Source organism: Penicillium bovifimosum (assembly GCF_028826915.1).
Source record: "Penicillium bovifimosum strain IBT 22155 chromosome Unknown utg000003l_segment0_segment0, whole genome shotgun sequence".
Taxonomy (NCBI): domain Eukaryota; kingdom Fungi; phylum Ascomycota; class Eurotiomycetes; order Eurotiales; family Aspergillaceae; genus Penicillium; species Penicillium bovifimosum.
In genome coordinates, this window is record NW_026622712.1 from 829,341 (window position 1) to 854,305 (window position 24,965).

General features: G+C 51.9%; 8 protein-coding genes across 8 annotated transcripts; 5 read left to right on the plus strand and 3 right to left on the minus strand.

The window, feature by feature from the left end:
* Positions 1-546: 546 nt before the first annotated feature.
* N7515_003364 (SLM1 family PH domain-containing protein) lies at positions 547-3,221 on the plus strand (the record flags this gene model as incomplete). The annotated part of the gene is made up of 4 exons (XM_056664108.1): positions 547-1,072; positions 1,132-1,619; positions 1,675-2,012; positions 2,066-3,221. 4 exons carry the CDS (start codon positions 547-549, stop codon positions 3,219-3,221), a joined length of 2,508 nt encoding a protein of 835 aa, XP_056523165.1.
* Positions 3,222-4,996: 1,775 nt separating this feature from the next.
* On the plus strand, positions 4,997-7,030 carry N7515_003365 (uncharacterized protein; the record flags this gene model as incomplete). The annotated part of the gene is made up of 7 exons (XM_056664109.1): positions 4,997-5,366; positions 5,446-5,498; positions 5,607-5,614; positions 5,670-5,794; positions 6,164-6,630; positions 6,684-6,837; positions 6,891-7,030. The coding sequence occupies 7 exons, from the start codon at positions 4,997-4,999 to the stop codon at positions 7,028-7,030; spliced, it is 1,317 nt and encodes a 438-aa protein (XP_056523166.1).
* A 645-nt stretch (positions 7,031-7,675) lies between these two features.
* N7515_003366 (uncharacterized protein) lies at positions 7,676-8,638 on the plus strand (the record flags this gene model as incomplete). Its single annotated transcript, XM_056664110.1, has 2 exons — positions 7,676-8,203; positions 8,306-8,638. 2 exons carry the CDS (start codon positions 7,676-7,678, stop codon positions 8,636-8,638), a joined length of 861 nt encoding a protein of 286 aa, XP_056523167.1.
* Positions 8,639-8,959: 321 nt separating this feature from the next.
* Positions 8,960-11,469, minus strand: N7515_003367 (DUF2013 domain-containing protein; the record flags this gene model as incomplete). Its single annotated transcript, XM_056664111.1, has 6 exons — positions 8,960-10,380; positions 10,430-10,586; positions 10,642-10,742; positions 10,816-11,166; positions 11,288-11,380; positions 11,433-11,469. The coding sequence occupies 6 exons, from the start codon at positions 11,467-11,469 to the stop codon at positions 8,960-8,962; spliced, it is 2,160 nt and encodes a 719-aa protein (XP_056523168.1).
* Positions 11,470-11,693: 224 nt separating this feature from the next.
* N7515_003368 (class I alpha-mannosidase 1A) lies at positions 11,694-14,544 on the minus strand (the record flags this gene model as incomplete). Its single annotated transcript, XM_056664112.1, has 3 exons — positions 11,694-11,733; positions 11,787-13,379; positions 13,439-14,544. 3 exons carry the CDS (start codon positions 14,542-14,544, stop codon positions 11,694-11,696), a joined length of 2,739 nt encoding a protein of 912 aa, XP_056523169.1.
* Positions 14,545-15,307: 763 nt separating this feature from the next.
* On the minus strand, positions 15,308-18,200 carry atgI (autophagy protein ATG9; the record flags this gene model as incomplete). The annotated part of the gene is made up of 2 exons (XM_056664113.1): positions 15,308-17,417; positions 17,476-18,200. The coding sequence occupies 2 exons, from the start codon at positions 18,198-18,200 to the stop codon at positions 15,308-15,310; spliced, it is 2,835 nt and encodes a 944-aa protein (XP_056523170.1).
* Positions 18,201-20,187: 1,987 nt separating this feature from the next.
* N7515_003370 (uncharacterized protein) lies at positions 20,188-20,521 on the plus strand (the record flags this gene model as incomplete). Its single annotated transcript, XM_056664114.1, has 2 exons — positions 20,188-20,193; positions 20,288-20,521. 2 exons carry the CDS (start codon positions 20,188-20,190, stop codon positions 20,519-20,521), a joined length of 240 nt encoding a protein of 79 aa, XP_056523171.1.
* Positions 20,522-20,739: 218 nt separating this feature from the next.
* On the plus strand, positions 20,740-24,583 carry N7515_003371 (GTPase-activating protein BUD2; the record flags this gene model as incomplete). The annotated part of the gene is made up of 2 exons (XM_056664115.1): positions 20,740-23,566; positions 23,616-24,583. 2 exons carry the CDS (start codon positions 20,740-20,742, stop codon positions 24,581-24,583), a joined length of 3,795 nt encoding a protein of 1,264 aa, XP_056523172.1.
* Positions 24,584-24,965: the final 382 nt, after the last annotated feature.

Here is a 24,965-nt window from a genome sequence, read left to right on the forward strand (position 1 = left end):
CCAATACCACGTTGGCATACCTGAAAGTCTGCCCTGACGCTGAAGAGTATGTAATAACTGATCAATTAAATTTTATTTCCCCTCCCTCTTTCTCCCGATGGTCCCGGTAACCCAGTTCCTCGTCACCATTCGTATCTGGGCATTCTCCTCGTAGACGTCATCATCCATGAGCATCTTCCTTTATTTCCCTTAATTTCAGCTCTCTCTCTGCCTTATCTCGTCCAATTCTGATCTCTTCCGATCTCTTCTGATCTCCTCTGATCTTCTCCTATTTCCCGAAATTTCAGATAGTCTCATGAGTGGGGCCCCAAATCTTGCTTCTCATCCCCCCGCATACAATTGCTCCCCGTTCGCCAGGTAACCAGAAAGACGCCACTTTAGGCTCAGCCTTGGAATATCCTTGATTCTGATTTTCTCTTCACTTTTCGATTTCTTCACTTTCAATTCTTCTATTTCTCATTCCTTTATTTCTCCCGCTCTCGATCTCGACTCGATTTAACTCCTGAACCTGCATAAACCATAAACAAAATCCACGTTCCCGCGAACATGGCGATGGCCGCGCGGCCGCAGACGCCCTCACAGGATGCATACATGATCCCGCACGTCAACAATCCGGCCGCCTTGAGTCGCGGATACGGCCCGCGCTCCGTCTCGCGACCGAGTTCTTTCGCCGGAACCACATCGGCATACCACTACGGCTCCGGTGCTCTGGAGTCGTCGCAGATTCCCCACAACCCTCGGTTCAAGGAGGATTTCGATACCGTCAGCCACCGCAGCTCGGTCCTCGACGCCCCCACTGGAATGCAGCGCTCTTCCTCCACAGCGTCACATGTGCGCTCCACGACTCCGTCCCGTTCGGGAACATTGCAAAAGAAGGCTTCGATGAGCAAGAAGGGAAGCTTGCGGCGCAATGGCAGCCGGAGGAGTATGCGCGCAGGCAGTGTCAGGAGTCTCAGCTTGGGCGATCGTGAAAAGTACAACACGGATGGATCGGAGGATCCCAACAGCGCTTTTATGATTCCAATTCCCACCAACGGTAACCCGACCGAGGTGTTGGCCAATCGGTTTGGAGGTGGGTGCTAACTACGTTTATGCGCGAGTTACTGCGACTTGGACTAACGTTTTATCTAGCTTGGCGCAAGGTGCTCAAGGATCTGATTCTCTTCTTTAAGGAAGTGCAAAAGTCATACGAATCAAGGTCAAAGTTGTTCTTGTCCGCCTCCAATGTCGTCAACAACCAGACCCTCCCGCCTGGGTTGCTCGGGTCCACTGGTTTGGCCGAAGCGACAGATATTCTGCAGGACTTACACAGACAGGGTTACGCGGAGGCCAATAAAGCCGTGGAGGTCGAGGCCGAGGTGATCAGCCAATTGACTGGGCTCCGAAGCGATCTCCAGAAGAAGACCAAGGAGATCAAGAGTCTTTCGGCCGACTTCAGGAACACTGTCGAGAAGGAGCTCGATGGTACCCGCAAGTCTGTGCGCAACCTGCAGGAAGCTCTCGGACTTGTCGACACTGATCCGTCTGCGACATCTGGTAAAGGTGATCCGTTCATCATGCGCCTGCAGGCGGAGAGACAAGTCGAGAAACAGATTGAGGAGGAGAACTACTTGCATCGGGTATGTGCTGTATTTGCTGTATGTGCTATGTGTCTGACTAACGTCTATACTACAGGCATTCTTGAATTTGGAGAACTCGGGCCGTGAACTGGAGGGTATCGTCGTGAGCGAGATTCAGAAAGCATACAATGCCTACGCCAACATTCTTCGCCGCGAAGCCAATGAGTCTCTTGACGCTGTGGAGAAGCTCCAAGCTGGTCCAATCTCCATGCCCCAAGATCATGAGTGGAATGAGTTTGTCGCCAACACCGACGAGCTCGTCGATCCCCGGATCCCTCTTCGGAATGTGGAGAGCATCACCTACCCGGGTAAGGATCATCCGGCAGCTGCCGAAGTTAGGGCTGGTATGTTGGAGCGCAAGAGCAAGTATCTCAAGAGTTATACCCCTGGATGGTGAGTTCCCTTGCTGTCTTTTTGAGATTGACGTCATTGTCTAACAACCCTAGGTACGTGTTGTCGCCGACGCATCTCCACGAGTTCAAGTCCGCGGATCGTATCGCATGGCAAACTCCAGTCATGTCGCTTTATCTGCCCGAGCAGAAGCTTGGCTCCCACTCTCAGGATAACTCAAGCTCTCACAAATTCATGCTGAAGGGCCGACAGACTGGCGCGATGCATCGAGGCCACTCCTGGGTGTTCCGTGCCGAATCTCACGAGACTATGATGTCATGGTATGAAGACATTGAGGGCTTGATCAACATGACGGGCGAAGCCCGAAACGCTTTCGTCCGCAAACATGTCCGCAGCGTGAGTGGTAGGTCAATGAATAGCGAAGTTCTGGAAGATGATGAAGCGGACCGCACCCCATACTCCGCCGGCTCTGTGGTAATGGCCCAAGACAGACCGACGTCCTCTCGCCAGCCCGGAGGTGCGTTCCCCAGCGACGTCCAAATTGACCGACAAGCGCCCTTGTCACCTTCCAGTGGTGACAGCTCCGCGGGCCGAGACATGCTAGGAGCCGGTGGATCCCATCCTGGCGGATCGAGTGCGTTTGAGGACAACTCACGACAAGTACGAAATCACGAAGGAGACGATACTTCCTACCAAGCCTACCGGGCCAATGAGGAGACAGCCGACCAGTCTCGCCCCAAAGTGTCCCAACATGATAGCTACTACGGCGACTGGATTGGGCCGTCTGTGATCGTGGCCAAGCAGAGACAGAGCCAGCAAGCGGAAAACAAGCAATATCAAGACCAACAGGCTCACAATCAGCAACTTAACAACTTGAATTCGGATGATCGCGAAATCCGGTCTGACGGCGACCAGGCTTCCCTCGCCGCCATCGCGGGCGTAGGTATGGCCGATCGTCGCGATCACTCCGCTCCTCCCCAGATGACTCGTCGGGAGAGTGTCTCGACGGCACCTACCAACACCAACGCGACCGAGTCTACCAACAACACCAATGCTACCTCGGTAGATGATACTCAGGACCTTTCCAAGCTCCAGGCGCTTAGCCTCAATAATGGTTCTATTGACCGAGCTCGTGGATCGATCACTGCCAGCAAATTCCCACCCGAGTTACTGCGCCAAAAGACAGACAGCAGTCTCGCCGCAGACATGAAGATTCCAGGTCGTTATCCTCCTACCCATGTGGCGGCATAGGATGTTCACCCTCATTTATCCTGTTTGCCCCATCTAGGTACAAAATTCCCTCCGTCTTTGTCCTCATATCAACATCTTCACAACGTTCATCTTTTTCCCTTTATCTGTACATGTATCCCCTCTTACCCCTTTCACAACTCGTCCTCGTTCGGTCAAGGCGTTTTGGTCCTCTCCTTGGGACTACGGTCCCTTCCCCCCACAGCATACCTATCATGCTGCATCGGCGTTCGTTTTATCGGGTGGGGCGCTGGGATTTTTTTGTTTCATCTATTGATTCCCGGTGTTGATGTCCTCAGCACATATCTTTCGTTTCCAAGTGGATGATCTAGTCGAGTGGTTCTATGAAGGTCATATTGAGATACTGTTTCCCCAGCTGTAAATGTGACTACCTCGGTGTTTGTGGTCTTAGTGAATTGCTGTATTTTTGCCTAAAGACTTAAGACTAAAGAGGTCGAGGGCGTGGCATTTTGTTTGAGTAACTCGAATACCATGTACACTGGTCGGTCAGTCATGTGTGCAGGTGTCCAACAGGTTGATTGTGTTGAGATGTACGATAAGGCGAAGATAAGGACCTGAACCCCGTAGAATGGCGCATGTCCAAGCACATATTGCGCTAGATAGTTGTGTTCTATGTGGAAATAAGGAGATGGGTGTCTTCCCCGGGCTTCCTCAGTCTCGGCATCCCACTCAGTTTCATCTCGTTCGAACTCGTACGTAGATCTAAAGACAAAGACATGATCGACGGTAATTACTAGTTCCCCGGGCGGTGACTCTTATTTTGCCCGAGTCAAGTACATATCAGAATTCTGTATTTTCCTCTCTGAGCTCAATTTCCCCCATCCAACATCGACATCCCGCCAGGAACGAGTTTGCTCGGCGTTTGCTCGTCCTCTTCTATTTCTTCCTCTTCCTCTCTCCCGGCGATTCCTCTCCATCCTCTCTCACCTCCACACCCGTGGAGTTCGCAATCATGGGTAAGTCTATCTCTCCTTTGATTATTACAACTTTTCTTTTTCGTATCTTTGTATTACTTGTTACTACTACTCCTGGCCTCCCTGGTGTATTCAGCTTCCCGGTCAATTGTCCATTCATCCAATCATCGTGTCTTCTCTACACCCCCAAGGTTGAACCTTGACGCCTGATCCTTTTCGATCTGCCTTTCTCCGCCCCCCGGCTTCTTCTCCTTTTCTTTTTACAAAATCCTTTCGCATTGTCTTTCGGGTTCTTGGGGTTTTCCTGCTAATAACGTTTCCTTGCTCAGCCGACGTCTATCGACCATCCCAAGTAAGTCTACTTCGGACTCTTTTTCCTTGTCTACATTTCCCATTCCGCCAATTATACAATCAAGGCGACCGTTGCGCAATATGACCGAAAGTCGATATGTGATCAATGATGGCCAGTGTGGTCAGTGCGGGGGGAAGAACAGAGAGATGTCTGTTCTATCAGATATCCCCCGGGTCTAGAGATTGGAATATCCTTAGAGTGCCACGCATTTTATCCCATCGCTTTATTTTCACTCTTGAAAAAGAAGACAATGTTGCGGTGTGCGCAAAACGTGTGTGCATGGTGGTTTTCATGCTCGAAACTCGGGGTCCCCCAAGACAAACACCCCTCAAACCGGCGGTCACCTGACCTGAGCCGGCCCCCTCGAACTGGAGACCTTCCGTGGTTGCAACTGCCTTCAGATCACTCTCATCGCGCTTTTCCATCTCTTTTTCAATCAAATTTTCGACATCATATCACAACTGCGACTGCCTTTTATACCCATTTAGTTCATGTCTGACCACGTACAGCGTGAGAGGTCTCGCTCACCCCGTCGCCGTTCTCGCAGCCCTTCTCGTCGCGATCGTCGTCCGTACTCCCCGCGCAGCCGCTCCCGCAGCCGTGGTGAGCGTGACGAATACCGTCGCCCCGAGCGTCGTTCCCGATCCCCATTGAGTGCTTCCGGAGCAGCTGGACCCCCCTCCGCTTCTTCTTTTGGTGGACGCAGCGGTTATCCTTCGGCCCGATACGAGGAGCGCGCCGGTTCGAAAGACAATATGATGCAGACCGTTCGCGATTCGTCCCAGCAAGACCGCCGGGTCTACGTGGGCAACCTTTCTTATGATGTCAAGTGGCATCATCTTAAAGATTTTATGAGACAAGGTAAGCCCGGTCGCGCGATTGGGACAGTGATTTGCTGGGGTGTGGAAGCTAATGCAGACTTTGATTCTGTGCTTTATAGCTGGAGAAGTTCTCTTTGCCGACGTGTTGCTTCTTCCTAATGGAATGTCGAAGGTGGGCGTTTCTCATGTAGACGGGCTACTGCCCTTCTACTCCCTTGATTTGTTGTTTTTTGTGGTTCGTGAGGGTTGACGGGTGGACCATGGTGTCCTGATATTGTAGGGATGCGGGTAAGTGATGTCGTTTCTCTGTCCATTCTAGTGCCCCCGCTAATCTGTCTACCAGGATTGTGGAATATGCAACCAGGGACCAAGCACAGAACGCCGTGGAAACTCTCAGTAACCAGAGCCTGATGGGTCGTCTCGTTTATGTTCGCGAGGTATGCGTTCGCGACATCGAATCTCTCACAAGTACGTGAACTGACTGTCGCCAGGACCGTGAATCCGAGCCCCGTTTCGTTGGCGGCCCCCCACGCGGCGACTTCGGACCCGGTGCCCGAGGTGGTTTCGGCGGTGGTGGTTTCGGAGGTCCCCCAGGTGGTGGTGGCCGACAGATCTATGTCTCAAATGTTTGCCTTCCCTTTTACCCCGTTACGCTAAATTCTGGCAGGCTTTGTTGACCGTTCGATGTAGCTTCCTTTCACCGTTGGCTGGCAAGATTTGAAGGATCTGTTCCGACAGGCTGGTAAGTGCAAACTAAACCATTTCAATGGACTTGGGTCTCTACATTTTTTGTCTAGTGCGAGTGCATGGTGAATTGACCCATATTTTTTATTACAGCTCAGCAAGGTACCGTCATCCGTGCCGATGTGCACACTGATCCCTCTGGACGCCCCAAAGGTTCTGGCATCGTTGCTTTCGAGTTCCCTGACGATGCGCGCAATGCCATTGCCCAGTTCAATGGATATGACTGGCAGGGTCGTAACATTGAGGTCCGTGAGGATCGATTTGCTAACGCTGGCCGCGGTGGCTTTGGTGCCGGCTTCGGCGGTCGTGGTGGCTTCGGTGGTATGGGCCCTCCTCGTGGCGGCGGTTTTGCTGGCCGCGGCGGCTTCGGCGGTGGCTTCGGTGGACGTGGAGGCTTTGGCGGTCCTCCCGGCGGCTTTGGCGGTCCTCCCGGCGGCTTTGGTGTTCCCCCCGGTGGATTTGACCACGGAGCTCCTCCGGTCACCGCCGGGCCCCCAAACCCATTTACTGACTACGCTACTTCTAACGGCGAGAGAGGCCCTACGATCTACGTTCGAAACGTGAGTTCAGCCGATCAAAAGGAGGTTGGGATGAAATGCTAACTTGCACACAGTTGCCTTGGTCCACTTGCAACGAGGACCTTGTCGATCTGTTCTCCACCATCGGCAAGGTTGAGCGGGCCGAAATCCAGTATGAACCTCATGGCCGCTCCCGCGGCACCGGTGTTGTTCAGTTCGATACCCCTGAGACTGCTGAAACCGCCATTGGTATGTTTTCGTCCAGGGTACCTACAAAACTTCAAATACTAATGTTCTCACAGCCAAGTTCTCCGGTTACCAGTACGGTGGCCGTCCTCTGGGCATCTCCTTCGTCAAGTACATGAACCCCAGCGGTCCTGGCCCTGAGGAGATGGAAGGACAGGAGGCCACTAGTGGTCTGACCCAGGATCAGATCATGTAAAGCATTTTCGTCCTTTATTTTTCCAACCCGGGCTTTCTGGCAGGGGCGTCTGGCTTCGTTTCGTTTGCTTTACTTTCGATGATTCCCTTACACAGTATTCCCATCCCGTTTCGTTTCTGAGGCATCGGGCCTCTCAAAATGGGACGAGTGCCCGATTGGGCTGATCTGATGCTTTTCGAGTCCGTGGAAAGCTTATCAATATTTTTTGCAATTTGCTTAACTCATAGTTTTTATCATTCAGACTTATTCCCCGTGAGATTTCCGAGCAGTGCTGGTATTGTAGCGGTCTAGACTTTCGTGTGCAATAAAGATAGTCGTTCGTTCCTCCGCGCGATCGGTTATTTTCTCTTTTGTCCTCTTTTTGCTTCATAGTACGGAGTATACATGTGTCGATATTCAGGCCTATTGATCTGCCTCTCACCGCCTAACGCCTTCCTGTCAGCTCACCACCCTACGCAGTCCTATGTAGGTACGGAGGATCACTAGTCACTACGGAGTAATAAGGTTCAGTCACCAACTCTAATCCAAAACGCACAGACCACCTCCAATCTCGATCTCCAACTTCCAACTCCGAACATCCACTTTTCGCCTTTCACCTAACAGTACATTCACCCTCAATTCCAGTCACATCCAACAGCAGGTACAATGGCACACCTAACCCGCACCCTCCCAAAACGACTCTTCCGCCCAATTCCAACACCCTTTATCCACCAAACCAACCAATTGAGCACAACGACCCGGCCAACAACCACCACCACGCACCTCACAACCCCGCGACCAAACACAGTCCCCCACCAAAACCAACGACCCTACCACTCAACCCTGCACGCACGCCTACCCGACCACACCTACACAAACTCGCAAACAGCAATCCTAAGCGCAGCCCTGGACTTCGTGCCCACAACCGGCTTCACACTCGAATCGCTCACGCACGGCGCGCGATCCGCCGGCTTCCTCGACGTCTCTGTGCAACTCCTCCCGCGCCGAGAATTCGACTTAATCCTCTTCTGGCTTGCGAGTCGACGGGGTCTGCTTCGGAGTAAGGTTGAAGACGGTTTGTTTACTCGACTGGCTGCGGAGGCTGGTAAAGAGCTTAGCGTTGATGAGAAGGTTAAGGCGTTGGTTCTTGAGAGGTTGAAGTTGAATAAGGATGTTAAGGGGGTTTGGCAGGATGTGAGTTTTATTTTCTTTTCTTTTACATCCTTGAAGAAAATACAAGGAAAGAAAAGGGAAAAAAAAAGTGTCATATGCTAATGGTTTTGCCCCCGTCCACAGGCACTAGCTCAAATGTCCCTCCTGGCAAATATCCCCCTCTCCCTGACTGAACTGCATGCTCTGTCGTCGGATATTCTCACGCTGGCTGGTGACGACGCTGTCGATGCGTCGTGGTATACGCGGCGACTGGCTGTTGCGGGGATTTATGCTAGTTCCGAGGTTGTTATGACGCGGGATCCGACTGCGGAGCTGGTGGAGACTGCTGCGTTTGTGGAGAGACGGTTTGAGGATTCGAGGGCTGTTAAGGAGAAGATTGGGACTGTTGGGGAGATTGTTGGGTTCGGGTGGAATACTGCTATTGGGTTGGGGAGGAGTTGGGGGATGAAGATTTAAATGCCCCTGCCATGCTCCAACGAGACGTTGTTGAGCGGTTGTAACCATGTGTTGGGTTTGGTTCTATGTACTGTACTTTAATATACTCTATTCTTATCAAGACTACATCCTCATACTATTCCCGTGTAATTTGGACAATGTGTTTATATGATTGAATTCCGTAGTATTCATGCAAAATAAACTACAGAGACATAATCTAACTATCATGCCCCATCTTGTTCTCCCACAGCCACGCCTATGCCCATAACCTGCAAAATGAGCCAGGGCAAAAAGTATATCTACGCAAGAAGCAAGGGAGGCCAAATACACAGTCCAGTCCACTCACTGCAAAGACACATTCTGCACCGCCTCCTCTACACTGAGTGGGCCACCCTTTTCCGCGGCAGCCTCAGGCGGCGAGATCAACAGCGTAGGAGACGTTGGCGAGGACGGGTCCGGTGGAAGACTGCCCTGCTCTTTCTGATCAGACACAGGGGTACATGTATGTTCAGCAATACCAGATTCCGGCTCTTTCGATGGACTGACACTGCTAGCCCCGCTCTCAACCGAGTCACTCGGTCCATGAGCCTTGGCCCGGCCCGACCGCCGCGTTTTCGGCGGCAGCGGAGCCTGTCCGTGCCGGCCTATCCCGGTTGGGATGACTGGCCGGTGATGACTGGAGGCAGGGGTCGTGTGGCTGGAGCGACGCGGGGGCGGGAGGGCTGGGGGAGGGTTTGAAGCGGACCGGCGCGGCTGCGGACTTGGGGGTGCAAGGGTGGCGCTTGAGCCGGGGTCGCGGCGATCGCTGTGTGTTTGGGAAGATGGAGTGGTTGGTGGGAAGGTGGCGGTTGAACAGATTTCCACGCCTTCAGGGATGGTATTGCCGTCACTGCTTGTGGCGGACTGGTGCTCTTCTTCGTCGACGGCTTGACGGCGGCCGCGCCAGCGGCGAGATTTGGGTGGTTCGGGCTTGATCTTTGGGGGTCGGATTATTGGGGTTTCGTCGTTGGGAGGGGCGATGGGGACGTCTCTGCGGCTGGGTGTTAGGATGCCGGGTTTTTCGTGCTGTGCTGCGACGGCCTGGACGCTGAGTGAGGATGCCGTTGCTGAGTCTAGGTTCATGCCGAGTCGGTGGGCTATGCTGTGTTTTCGACTATCTGGTGCGTTGGATGAACCGCGTGAGTCCATTCTTGTTGGCGATGCTGTGTCTGGAGTGCTTGCCATTGTGCTTGCTCGTGAGATTGTACGAGAAATTTCGGGGGATTCGCGGATCTCTGTTGGCGAGGCATGTTGTACAGATTGATCCAGCACGGTTTCGATTGTGGTTGAGGTTATTTGGGTGGGCGTGTCCAGTGTCTCTACTGAATCGGGCTGTTCGACATCGCGCAGCCATTCCACTGACGCGCATCGAGCGACAAGGCGGCGTGTTGTCTCATCGACTTCTTCGAAATGTAGGATCTTCTCGCGCTCTGTGTCGCTTCCGTAGGAAATCTGTCCATGGACAAGGACGTTCAGTAGTCTACGAAGTCCATCACGCTTGTAGTGTGGAGGATTGCGTAGCTGCGTGTGAGCTAGAAGAGGGTATAATACACGCAGGTAGGTATGTCGCAGTGCGGATGCCTCCTCGGGTAGATCGAGCAAGTTTCGGATCAAGATATCAACCAGAACATGCAGATCATTCGTGAAGAAATATTCATATGTGCTAGGGGTGGTGAATATGAGATAGAGAAGCTTCAACGTGAGCAATTGTAGAGACGTCTCGGCTGCACCTGGTCAGTCCTGCTGCCAACTGAACGGGATGATTGCTGTTACCTTCACGATTGATGAGAAGGATGATATTCTCGCCAAAGGTCTTATACAAGCCCCCATATGCAGACAAAGTCTTGATAACCTTGTTAGTTAATTGATCAGATGGCCGGCCATCCACAGGATCATGAGCCGAAATCATGAACTGCTCATTGAGAACCAGCTATACAACGCGGTCAGTCCATTTCAACGCAAATAAACCCAGCCAAAGTACCCACCAACACCCGAATCACCGGGTAATGATATGGATCCGTAACATCATAAGACAGATACTCAATGATATCAAACAGACAGCGAATGAAATCGTCATCCACGAGAACTGCGAACAAGTCCCATATCAGCTACAAGCCCGCAAAGCACCACAGCACCAGCATACGTGTCCCAAGACGCACCCAGATCTTCAATTTTGATCCTCTGGATCCTCGACATCTCATATACAAGATCCATCAACAAGCGATGCAGCCCCGCATCGCCGTCAAGGTCCGCCCTTCGCATAGCCTGTATAAGCTCCAGAAGACGCGCAAACGCGCCCTCTTCGTTCAGCATCTGGAGCACGACTTCATTCTGCCGTCCGTCGAAAAGGATGAATGACGCAAGGAAGTGGAGGGTATCTGGATCGTCATCTTGCAAGAGACCGTAGAGCATCTGACGTCGCACGTAGTCTGCATGGGAGGCGAAGAGACTCGACGTAAATAGCTTGTAGGAGCAGCGTGAGATATCAGTTTCCGACCGAAGGTATTCGTCTAAGGTTGTGTTAGTCGCCGCGGAAGCAAGGTTGACGGGAGCGTAAATATGGCAATGCTTCGGTGTTGTGATCGGAGGAAGGTGGAGGTAATATCTCTCCAATGATAAGGCGCTATTTACCTTTGTATCGAGTCGTTATACCCAGATAAGCTCGGAGGGCGTCGTCGATCTGGTCTTCGGAGTCGCAGGGCTTGGAGACGATCGTTTGGAGTTCTGCGGGACCCGGTCAAATGTGTATAGAGAGTCGAGATTGCAATTCACTTACCATCCCAGAATTCCGTCTCCGAGACCTCAGGCTCCATTTCCTGTCAGAATTGCTCATGCCGGTTACTGCCGGTTGAAGTTGGGGAGTTGGAGAATTGGAGAGTTGAAGGTGAAGTGAAGGTGAAGGCGGGGACGATTCAGTCCCACTGCGGGTCACCCTACGTACTCTACGTACTAGTAGTGAACTACACACTACGTTTACTTCCTTGATAGACCACTTTTATTATACAGAACAAGTCAATTGGTATCAAAATGCAGGGGTCTATGAAATAGGGCGCAAGAATGGATGCGCTTCAGTATTCCTAAAAGAAAGTCAGCTGCTGGTTCCTAAGTCGATCGTTCGTCAGTCACTTACAGAACATATTTATCCAAGTCGACGACATCAGTGTCGCTAAACAAAAGGTAAAAATACTTCAACGTCTCAGCCAGCCAGAATGACTCCATCGTATCCTTATGGATAGGTTTCTGGGCTGTGACATCGTTGATGGCCGCATGGGCCAGCTCAGTGCGGGTATACTTCGTGATGGCCTGGAACATTTGCCATCCCTTACGACGCCAGGATTCGTCGCCAGTCAGACGGTACATGATAAAGACGGACTCAATGGCCTCGGGCCGAAGGTAGTAGTTCGGCGACGGGATACTGATCATCCCTGCTGGGAGATAATCCTTGCCAACTTCGGCGGTCTGAGGCGAAGCGGGTGATAAAGATGAACGAGGTGCGTCTCGGTTCTGCAGCTCAGTTCCACTAGTGGGGGTTGGAATTGAAGCAACGGAAGATGATTTGTATGTTCCTGCAAATCCATCACGCTTGGCGATCACGTCGCTGTCGTGGGGGTTCAACGAGCCGGGCATAGCGATTGGGATCTTCGCTGTGTCCGGCGGTGCCTCGTGGGCATTCAGTTTCACGCGCTCCTCATATGCACTTTGCCCGCTGCGGAACTGAGGGCCTGCACTGGGGTCGACACGCGAGTAGCGTGCCACACCACCCTCAAAGCGGGCTTGATCCCACTCGCAGGCTGAGCCTTTCTCGCAGGGCAAGAGGCGGAACTTTTCAGGCATCATTCCAGTTTGGGTCGACTCGTAAGCCCAAACACAACCGTCGGTCAGTTTAGCTGCAAGTTCCAGATCACCGTCGATGCCAAACGCCTTGGCACCTATGGCAAACATGCCACCGATGAAACATGTGAGGTGAGTTCCTTCGTACTCGAAATCAGTGGAGGTGAGCTCTGCGGCCTTCCCCGGTGTCAATGGCTTAGTGGAGGCCATGAACCGGATGTCACTTCCTCCTTTCACCATGGGCTGGAAGAGAAGGTTCTTGCGGGCTGCGGTGACGGCCTTCATGTACATCTTCTCGTATTGCTCGTTGGCACCACCCAGGAGTAGGTACTCCTTGGGCAAGTATTCATAGGTCGAGTCCGCCATTCCGCCCATAGTGTACACATTATCCCGGGGCGAATTGGGAAGCCCCAAGCCGCCATTGCATAACTCTGCCGGTAGCTGAATTTGCTCGCGGGCCTGCATTACAGATGCACTCGCAACTTGAGTATCATTGACACGTCGGGCGCGTGCTTCCAAATCAGCGTTCGTGTCACGTGGGATTAGGTTCAGATAGCTCTCAATGTCTGTTGGAGCAGCGTAGGCCTTGCTGGTCGTCGTCACGATGCTCTTGGTTGGACTGGCGGGATATTGCCCGCGCTCGGAGGCGCTGTCGCGCGGAGTGCTCTTCGAGTACTTTGGGCATCCCTGTGCATTGACTCGTACAGGCCACAGTCCAGGGATACTTGTTGTATCTTGGATTTTTTCCAATTCGTTGGTAATCCGTGCGATGGCATCGTAATATTTGTCTTCCTTGGTCAACTGAGCCAAGCGAGTAAATTCCAGGGACAGTGATCCAATCTCAGCCAGGCCAGCTCGGGAAGATGCCCGATGCGGTCTCGCGACATGCTCTCTGTGAGGTGTCAGTAACTGTATAGATAGCACAAGAAAACCACGGTTGTCATGACTTACGGGGCCCAGCGATAGTAAAGATGCGGCATGCGGTTAGGTGTGTCAAAAGCGCCAATGAGAACCTCGGCGAGCTCCTCGGCTTTCTCCAAAAGCACCGAGTATCGCTGTCCAGAGATGTCATAGGCCCCAATAAGGCCTCCAAGGTAGCGGATGGTCGTCTCAAACACCGGTATATCCGCTCTCATCGACGTCTTGAAATCGATATTCTTGATCGCATCGACAGCCTCAGAGAACTCATCCTTCAATTGCATAATCCAAAGGGTATCAAGAGAATCAACCAGTGTCGCACCCCATCCATTGAAAGGATCCTCAAATGACTTCGATAGAGGCTTGAGTTCGTCATGTCCCTTCGCGTTGTCCTTATAACCCTGCCAAGCATGTCTGAACTCACCCTTGATAGTGCTAAGGCGCTGTAGACGCTCTTGCTTATCTGAGCTCGACTCATCCTTGAACTTGGCTTGCAGCTTAGGAATCGTCTTCGCCTGTATCTTTGGCAGTTTGATCACCTCCGCTGCGGGGACGGGGAACCGCTGTGGGAACTTCCTCCATTTGGCTGCTGCAATGCCGGACTGAGGGCGCTCCACTGCCTTCCTGCCAGTCCCTCCATTATCAGCCTCCTCCCCAGTCGCACTACCACTAACATCTTCTGTCTTCGGTGGGGATAATGTGACAGCGCTCCCCGCCTTCGCCGCGTCCTTCACGGAGTCCTTTGCAGACTCTTTCCCGGCATCCTCGCTGGTCGCTTTCACCGGCTTATCTGTGTGATCATCTTTGTACCTGGAGGCTTCATTTTTGGCGCTATTGGGCCCCACCGGCGAGTTCGACTTTCCGGTTGAAGGTTGTTGGGTGCCTGAGCCGCGGTTGGGATCGGGAAGCACCCGGTTCTTGCTCGCCTCGATGGCGGCAGCGGCAGCCGGGTTCTGAGGCTTTGTGGTTGCGGGTTGGTTTGTGTTTGGGTTTGCATAGGCAGGATTGGGTGGGTGGATGCCAATGGACTCTTCAACGACTGTATTTGTCCAGTCGCGTGACCGCGCAAAGTGGAAGAATGCGAGGAGGAAAGCCGCCGCGAATACGAATAAAACGCGGTATCGGCGAGCACGAAACATCGCGAGCAAGTCACCCTTCTGCAAGGGTGTTGTTCCTTCTTTTCTCGTCGATTTCCTCCTCGATATGTACAAAAAGGAGGAAAAAGGAAAGCGGAAATAGCCAGGGAGATTGGCCGAGTCTAGATGAATCACGAGACTGCAGCTAAATAATCAGTGTTTGCATAAATCATACATCGATCCACATGCGGAGTTTTGTTCTATTTCTGTTGAATGTTCTTTAGGACCTTCGATCTCTTCTGCTGTGTATACATCTCTAAGGTTGTGCTAAGCTAACCCTCTCTATCTTTTCAATACTTAAGCTTACGAGGATGCACGAATTTACTCTTATAATTCTTTCCACATAAGTCTTTGTATATGAACATAAAGAAACGGCTCTCGCAAACGGAAAGATCGAGTGGAAATGCCAAGACCCACCAAAATCCGGGGCCAATGATCGGCGCTTCAAGTTGCAACTAAACGAGACTAGTGATTTATCGCCCGAAGCGATGCAAGGGGAGATTGCTGTCTGATCGCCTTAAAGCGGCGGCAGCCTATTGTACTGTGTAGATGTACCTTATCTTGATTCTGTGTAGTACTCCGTATAGTATAACTAGGAGCATATACCCCGGCATCACCACCTGGGCATAGAAGACACAATCATTGCAATCAAATCTTCGCTAAGAGACAGAACTCCGCATGAAATGGTCATACATCGTAGTTGAAACATATAATCCAGATCTTCGTTGAACACCCATCTTGAAGAGCAGGAGAAGAGAACGCCTGTTCAAATGCCCACATTGGTACGTCGGCCCTCAGTGTTGGCTTTTTGGAATTGCTGAATCAAGCCCAAAACGCCAGCTCCACCAGCGATATCGTCAATGTTTTCATCATTGCCCTGGTCGGCATCATCCTCGTTTCTGCCGAGGGGGTTCATGCGCCAGGATTCGCCGAGGTTGCTGTCACTAGTGCCGGCGCCCGCACTGGAGGCGCCGGTGCGAGTACCGGACTGCCGGGTGGCTGAGCCACGGCCTTCTTCGGACAGAGGTTCTTCCTCGTCATCGATGGTGTCGGTCGATGGGTGCTGGGAGCGTTTTAGTCGGGAGCGCTGGTGCTGATAAGCCTTGATGCGGGTTGCGGGGCGGAAAGCAGAGGCTGAGGGTTGGTGGTGCGGGTCGAGGAGGATGGATGGGGCAGGAGAGCGATGGTCAACCCCTCCCATTGGCCTTGGTTTAGAGGCACCTAGCAGCGACTGAGGACCGAATGTCCCAGGTCTCATGTGAAGATGGTCATGCCGATCGGGAAGAGCACCAAAGTCGGCTGCAGAGAGCGAACCAAGAGTAGGTAGGGTCGGCGGTGGGTGGAATGGCCGTCGGTTAGTTGGCGGATTGTTGGCGCCGTAATTATCCAAAAAGCCGTAGTAGGAGGCAAGCATTTTGCCGTCTTTGGTTGAAAAGTAATCGGTTCGTGGATCCTGTTTAGTGGGGTCTCGGCGTCCAGGCCCGGCCTGGGAGAGCACGTTTGTGCCCTTCTTGAAGTCGAAGACTGCGAAAGAACAGAGATATCCCACACCATCCACGTGCACTGTGAACTCCCGGAAGAAGTCAATGAGACGGTCACTGCATTTGGGCAAGCTGAACCACAGGACGAAAGGGGTGAAGATCATGCTCAAGATCTCTTCCAAAAATATCATAATCTTCATCTGATAGAGAACAGCAAATTCTTTCCGCACATCATCGCTATGCAGCCGTCCTTTCCATCCGGAAGGAAAGTAATGCGTGAAGTCAATCAGCTCGAGGAGTGCGTATTCGGGATCGAAGACATCGGTCTCTTCAGGGGCCAACCCTCGCGCAAAAGCCCAAACTGTACCGAAAATACCAAGATAGAACAGAACAGTCCGATCAGGCGAGATTTCAAATCCAAGGAAGAGTTCTGGGTCGATCACCGATGCAAGAGCCAACACCGAAGCAAGGGCCCCAGAGATGAAAGCGACAAATCTTGCCACTTGGACGGTCTTATCCTTGGGGAATTGATCAATGTAGCGGCTGGCGAATGGATAAGACATGTTGATCCGACGCTCAAAGAGATGCCAGAGCTCATTGAACTCGCGGAATTTCCATTCGGCTATGGGTGTATATTGGCGAGAGCCAATTTGCCCCGGATTTTTCTTGAACTCGTTGAAGTACCGGAAGAAGTAGTGCATCATGAAGTAGACCACAATGAAGGGGGCTACAAAGATATTCATGACGCCGGCGAAAACAAAACGCCGACGTAAGCCATCACTCAGCGCTCTTCGATGGGTGTCTTTGAGGAATAAAGTCCTCAATTGGCCTTGCTCGTTGAAGACATAGTCCATGACACAAAGGTTGAGATTCCATTCCATGGTTCGGGAGAATAGCTGTCGATTCTTGAGAAAGGGGATAGGAAGAGTTAGGTCCAAAATATCCTTGTTGACCAATGCAATCATATAGTTCTCTTTGCGCATTAGGCGGTTAGCAATGTCGTGAGCGTCCATTCGCTGCTTCGACTGACTACCCAGGAACCTTCGATGCCTGGGAGATACTGCGGCCGCGGTAGATGGATTCGAGTCTCTCAACGCCATCAATCGACTGACTACTTCCTGCCACGAGATCGTTTGGACCTCCGCATCGGAGACCCCAAGCAGATAGAGATAGAAATCATGCAGATGTTTGAGTCTGCGTATGTCTAGAAGGTACTGGAAGAGCTTCCCGATCCAAAAGAAGCTGAATAGCCACAACAGAAAAGTGGAAGACCCGGACATGTTTGCTGTGCACTGGGGTACAAGGACTTCGTCCAAAGCTTTGCTCCGCCGGACCTTGGAGTAATCAATACAGTTGGTCAAAAACGTTGAGAAGCCGACGACGAATGCAAAGGTCCTTGTATTAGGTCAGTCTCTTTAGTGGTCCATAGAAGAGAGCACAAGCATGAACATACAAGAGGTTCAGCACCCGGGTCAGCAGAATAGACCAGATCCCGTTCCCTAGAAAGTAGGTATAGACATCCTTCAAAAAGTTGTCCAAATCCTCCACATTCGCCCATCGCCACATCGCCTTTTCCTTAGGGTCAATATTCGCGAGACCGGGGTGTTGCCCAGCGAACCATCTCCCTAAGCCTAATGGACGGCCGCTTTCGTCGGGTGGACGTGCTGCTGGTTCATTCCGTTGTATTCTGGTGGGATGCGAGAATGCTTCAGGTCTAGGAGATCTATGTCGATCCGGACGATCATGAGTTTGGGGAGGGGGAGGTAACCGTGATCTCAAATCCTCGTGGTGGCCTTCCACTAGCAGTGACTGAGGGACGTCCTCGTCTTGATCATCGAGCTCATAGCCGAGTGTTGATTCTTGTGCCATCCATCGAGGCCGGGAAGCCTTGCGACGGCGGGTGCCAAATTGAGGAGCTCGCTCTTCAGTTGTCTTGCCCGACCGAGTTTTGCCAAGGAGTGCAGTACTGGGGCTGATTATGTCGCTCTCCTGTGCGTCTGCTAGTGCATCCTCCAGCTCTCGGTCGCTAAATGGCTCCTGTTGCTCCTCCATGACTAGCCCCGCACGCTCTTCGACATCAGAGGATTCGGATCCGGCGTCATGCTGGCGAATAGTCTCGTAGACAGATGGCGAGCCCGTCGGGGGCAAAAAGCGTGACAATACGTTAGAGGACATCATTTTGAATTAGACTGAGGGCTGTTGTCAGAACTATTGTCAGATCGGTTATGGCAACGGCTCTACAAGCCCGTCAACGTGATGATTATTGGCCATCCAGTGGATACTTTGATAATGCGGAGATATGAGGATCACTAAGGCTCAACGCTGAACGGTAGATCGTATCGGGCTAGAGGTAGGCTCAAAGTGGGCTGTAGATTGAATGTGTCTGGGTTAGCAAGGCAACCCCGAGATAATAACCAGCAAGAGGTAGGCATCTGACCGCGTTGCTCGTGATAACAGTCACCAGGAGCTGGTGATCATTCCCCAGGGCTAATCGGGGCCAGGGCGGGACCAACGATGACATAATTCCCGGCGGCAGAATAACTAGCTAAGTTAACATAGCCTGAGGCACAAAAAGTGTGACAGTCATGTGCCTCAAAAGTGGGTCCATCATCATGAGTCAAATGCCCATCAACTCCGGGTACGATATCGTTATTGCATGGCAAAATCCTGCGGATTCATCAACAAATGACTTGTCTGCTCTTGTTGAGCCTCTGAAAATCAAGGCCCATATTGAATTCCTTCCCCTTTGGCCCGAGTCCCCGTGCAATTCCAGCTTTGATTCCCATAGGATGATAGGATGATCTTCTTTCAACGCTATGGACAGAATAGGCACTGTGGTCCTCCAAAATGACTCCACTTTCGGGGATTTGGCCTCGACTTGTTCTAGCAGAAGACCTGCTGGTCGAATGACTATCCCAGAGTAAATCATAAGAGATTAAGATACTCCATACCTCTCCACCGTCAAAAGTTTGCATCCTGTACAATATCCCAGTTTGGACCAGGATCTGCGCCCCGGCCACCAGGTTTGGACTCTTGCATGTCGGTTGTGGAGAGCAGACCAGAGGCAAACAGTCCTGTATCGATGTACTGTGTACACAGTAGGCATGGGGCTGATGCGATATGTGAGGGAAACGTTTGATATCAAATGGACACGTTCTAGTCATACACTGTATGTACTATGCACAACTTGCATACAACGGCTTCGAATGGCCGAAGGATTGATCGACATCTCAGTACGGAGTACAAACTCTTCACCTGAGTCAGGATTACAGGCCCCATCGTTACTAGCCCCAGAACCAACTAGTCAAGTGTGCCAACTAGGTCAAAGAACGCCACATTCATGACTTCTAGAAAGCCTTCGGTAGTTTAAGACACAACTAGCTCGGAAGCCTGAGAGAAAAGAACCCCCACACTAGAAATTTGAGGAACTTTGAGTTGTTAGCAGTTAGCACATCGTTATGCTAGCGACGTTCGTAGATCTGTTCAACTTCAGTCTTCTTCACAAGTCTTCCCTTAGTCCGATGATTTCATACTACATATCTCGGTTAAAGGTCGGAAGCTAAAAGACCGTGATTTGAGCTACAATATGTCCAACATGATAGTGATATGATAGTAATATGATAGTAATACGTACCTGGGCAAAGAACCAGCTGAACCTGGGTGAACGGATGTATCTTCACATACTCCGTACATCCAACGAGAATAGGTATGAGGTAGGTACATAAGTAGTCATGTCATCACCTTCTTAGTAGTCTAGAGAACTAATACTAGATGAGCCAATAATAAAACCTGGAGAAAGAGCAAGATACATGTGAGAAAGCTGGAGGGCAAAGTGTCGTTCCTCACTATTTTCCCATACAAACCTCAGCTCCATTACCCACTTCTCCCCTCCCCATCCCCCTCTCCCTTCTCTCCTCTCTGTCTTTCGCGACAATCTTCGGATCATCCCCCAATTTTCCAGCATTTTGGGGAGAAAGATATCTTTTTCTCTTCGAGAAGAACTATCAACCCCGACCAGCCCCCGTCCCCCCTTCCCCCTCAGTCTGCGTCCCAAAGCGGCCTACACTTGCTGGGGGATCTGCAAAACACATATACGCACACAAACACCCTACCGCCCCAAACCTGCAGTCACCATAATCAAATCTTCCAATTTCAAAGGGGACTGATGAAGGTATGTGCGCATTTCTTTATTCCTATCCCTACGCTCTGTTTACCCTCCCTCTTGACTCAATAATAATGATATCACGCCCCTCTCAACTGCCAAGTCCCCTCGCTCCTTCGGACCATCACTGACGTTGACAGCGACAATATCGCTGTCGACTGGGAGAATTGGACGCTCACCGCATTCGCTAGGTTCCCCTGCATCTCTCAGACAAACGACGGTGACCCGCGCCTCCTTTGTCCTGGTATCCCATTGCTTCCCACCCCCTCTCTTCCACCTCGACCGAATGTGCGACTCCGATACCCAACCTCTCAACGGACTCCATGTGGTCTCATAGCAATTTCCTGGACAAAAGCGACTCCCAATTGTACAAGCGCAACCCTGCAGCATATACGTCAAGTGCCAACAAGCTAGATCTCCTCACCGGTTGTTTTGAGGGAGGTGGCGTTGGGCGCAATTAGGGATCGAATTCGTCCTCCCTTTCTCCTTATTTACGGTGTTTATTTTGCTTTCGTATACATCGCATTTTGAGGGTGCCGTTCACTACCAAGCGACATGGAGCCCGCTGACTCCAACGCCTTCAAGCGGAGCTCGATGCACCAAGCGCTATACAGTCGTCCAGTGGAACGACGTGCAAGCAAGAAATCATCATCTAGGGATCGACATGGAATGGTCTATCCCGACAGCTTCCGAGATACTACTATTCGAGCGGTGACACCAGAGTCGCACTCTCCAGCCAACCATTCACCTTTATCCGAACCTGAGCATCTCGCGCTCGGCAATTCGTCCTCACCCCGAAACACCGTGCGGTCACGGCCCGCCGACCTCGAGCGTCGTCGGGATTTCAATATACACTCATCCCACTCAACTTGCGCAGGCGAAGAAGATACTCCGATTGAAGCCAAGAACCAACGGGCGCGATCACGGACAACGGCGGCCGACGAGCAACGCAACGACATCGCCTCCCATACTCTTATAAGTCGAACGCGAGTCGGATCTGTTCACACGACCAGTCCATCTCAGCCAAAGTTGCCAGAAGATCCGTCATCTTCAATTGGGTTTCCGTCGATTGAATCCCCGAAATACAGCAGCCAGACTGTTCCCCGCCCTCTACCTAGCAGAGGTGCCGGGCTGGGTGCGGGAGCGCATCAAGATCCATTCACCTCTCCTCTCTCGAGTACAGAAGCCACCAAAATCCTACAGTTAATGAAAACTACATGTGGCAGAATGCATGGAATCCTGTCATTCCGCACGGCCCCGACCACTTCATGGACATCCGGATATTGCGCGATCAACGTCGCCACTGGAAGTCTAATCTACCAAGCCAAGGGGGAGCCAGCATTGGCGAAAACGTTGATCCCCGATTTGCGTGGCTGTCGAGTTCGAACATTGTTTGACTCTGACATGCAAACCACATATTTGAGCGTTCATACCTTCACTTCTGGGCTTGCAATACAATTACGACCTCACGTGAACGAGACCTTTGATTCCTGGCTTGCTGCCCTCCTCTGCTGGCAGCCCATTCGACCTAAGGGCGTTCAGAACAAGATGACGAAGCCTCAAGAGGTCGTGATTGGAGATCGACGGATTCCCGAACGTCGGCGCAATTCGGAGAGTGCAGCACAAAAGGATGCAACGATCATCAAAGTTGGCAAGATGCTTCTGTGGAATAGGCCATCTGCTTCGGGTGCAATGTCGGCGTCCGGACGCCGCGTGTCCACCTATAGACAAACAAGGGCTCTTTCTTCGTCGTGGCAGAAGGTGAGCTGCACGCTACAAGAGAATGGCTTTTTCAAGCTCTACACAGAAACAGATGTGTCTCTCCTGGCATGTGTGCAGCTGTCCCAACTATCTCGCTGCGCTATTCAGCAGCTACACTCCTCGGTCTTGGATGATGAGTTTTGCATTGCCATCTATCCTCAGTATACGGCACACGCGGTCCCGGATTCCAATGTGCGACCTATATACCTCGCACTCGAGAGCCGTGTTCTTTTCGAGGTTTGGTTTGTGCTTCTCCGCGCCTTCACCATCCCAGAACTTTATGGCCCCGCGTGTCAAGAAGAAGATCCAAACAAGACCCCAGAAGCGGAGGGTTCAGGGCCAAGCCCGACCAAGGATATGTTCCGAATCGAACGGTTCTTGAGCCTGAAAATTGTCGAGGCAAAGTTATTCCGCACCAAAGAGGAGGATAACCCCCGAAGTCGAAAGGCGTCGAGATCTCATGGCCAGCCAGTCCCAACCTCCAGGGTCAGCGACTATTACACGGAGGTGCTCTTGGACGGAGAGATTCGTGGCAAGACTGCTGTCAAGTACCGCACCATGAATCCTTTCTGGCGAGAAGATTTCATCTTCAACGATCTGCCACCGGTGCTTTCCCAAGCCTCTATCCTCGTCAAAACTCTCAATCCGACACAGAGAGACTGGACACTTGTTGCCCACGGAACGTATGCAGCGAACCACGACGTGAACGCTGTCAACATGCTGGATGAGATTGAGATCTCTACAAATGACATCGTCTTCGGACGGGTGGACCTACGTCTCGAAGAATTGGAAGCCGGCGTGAGTACCGAAAAGTGGTGGCCTATTCTGAATGACCAAGATCAGGCGATTGGCGAGATGTTCATGAGAGCTCAAATGGAGGAAACCGTGGTCTTGATGTCCGAGGAGTACTCTGCGGCATCGGAACTGCTCCACTCATTCACCAACGGGCTCACAATCAACATGGCGCAGTTGATGTCATCCGAGCTAAATCACCTAGCTGAGATGCTTCTGAACATCTACCAGGTTTCGGGGTCCACGGTGGAATGGATCTCGGCCCTTGTTGAAGATGAGATCGATGGTATTCATAAAGAATCCACGACCAACCGGCTGAGGTTCACAACGAGGATGCATTCGAACAACTCACCCGAATCTGCTGGCCAAGAGCGCGAGGTTCTTGTCAGAGACATGGGAAGAACCGCCACTGTGGAGGCCAATCTTCTGTTCCGTGGAAACTCTCTCTTAACCAAGGCCCTTGATCTTCACATGCGTCGCCTGGGCAAGCAGTATTTAGAGGATACTATTGCGGAACGACTACGCGACATCGATGAGAGCGATCCGGAGTGCGAAGTCGACCCATCTCGCGTTGCCCGCCACGAGGACCTAGAGCGGAACTGGCGAAACCTCACAGCTCTCACCACAAGCGTTTGGAAATCTATCGCGGGATCTGCATCGCGCTGCCCCCCAGAATTGCGACGCATCTTCCGACATGTCAGGGCCTGTGCAGACGATCGCTATGGCGACTTCCTCCGGTCTGTGACGTACAGCAGTGTCTCCGGTTTTCTCTTCCTGCGTTTCTTCTGCCCGGCTATTCTAAACCCGAAACTTTTCGGGCTGTTGAAAGGTATGTAAATGCCCTAGTCCTTGATTATTCTTTTACTAATTATCACCAGACCATCCTCGTCCTCGTGCACAGCGCACCTTGACCCTCATCGCCAAAGCTTTGCAGGGTCTGGCCAATATGACCACTTTCGGCAACAAGGAACCTTGGATGGAGCCGATGAACAAATTCCTCGTCGGTCATCGCTCGGAGTTCAAAGAATTTGTCGATTCAGTTTGCGCAATTCCCGCCGATCGCCCGGTTCCTATTGTCACACCCTCCTACACCACCCCTATCCAGATCCTTGGACGGTTGCCGCCCACTTCGCGCGAGGGATTCCCCAGCCTTCCGTTCCTCATTGACCATGCCCGCTCTTTCGCGAACTTGATCCGTGTCTGGCTCGATGTATCCCCAGAACGCCTCGACGAGTTGACCGAGCTGGACATCAACCTTTCGAAATTCCAGAAAGAAGCCCTCCGGTTGCAGGCACGCACTGAAGAGTGTCTCACACGGGCCGAGCAAGCTGAGCGACCGAGCGGAAATCTTGAGATCAAATGGGAAGCACTGGTGGATTCGATGGAGCGTGCCGTGACGTTCTACGACGAAACCCCAAGTAAACCAAGTACGCCCGCGCCCGAAACGTCTGGATCTAATTCAGCACCGCCCCAAAACAGCCATCGAAACTCGATCGGCTACTTTGGTCCTCGACCTTCCATGCCTCGCCGTTCCACTGACCACCCTCCCGAGGCCGAGGAGGACACCCCTCCAAGCTCGTCTTCAGCTACCTGGGATCCAAGCCGCATCCCATTCGCCATTCCACGCTGGTCTGATCCACGCGACAGCACCGGAAGCTCCAAGAACTCCTCGACCTACTCCCTCGACTACTCCGAGTCCTCTAAAGCACGCAGGGCCAGCGTCACGAAAGAGTCATCGAGCAAGTACCGCTTCTTCGACTTTGTGCCTGCTCCTTCCCGACGCAAGGCCAAGGACCGTGACCAGTCTCACAACCAATCGCACGAGGATCTATGCAATGATATCTAATGCACGAATGTCTGCTGAACGTTTTCTTTTGACTTTGTCTTTCATCTACCTCTTTTCCATGTGCTCATGATTTCAACGTTCCTCCTATCTCCCTCTATTCCCTCCTCTTCCCTCCTCAGACTTCGTTCTTGTTTGATCTATATGTCTATGTTCTTCTCTAAAGCATGTGTCATGGTGTTGATACCCATTCCCTCCTTTGATTGTGTTTCTCCCACCCCTTATACACATCTCCCAGCCCGGCTCTGTCTACGAAAAAGAAAGCGCTCTCCACAAAAGTACGGATCTGGATTATGGGAAGTGAAAAAGACACGATGATTTGGTTTCTGAATGCCGAGGCTCTTTTGATTATTTTCTGTTTGGTCGGTCATCTGAGAACCGCTTG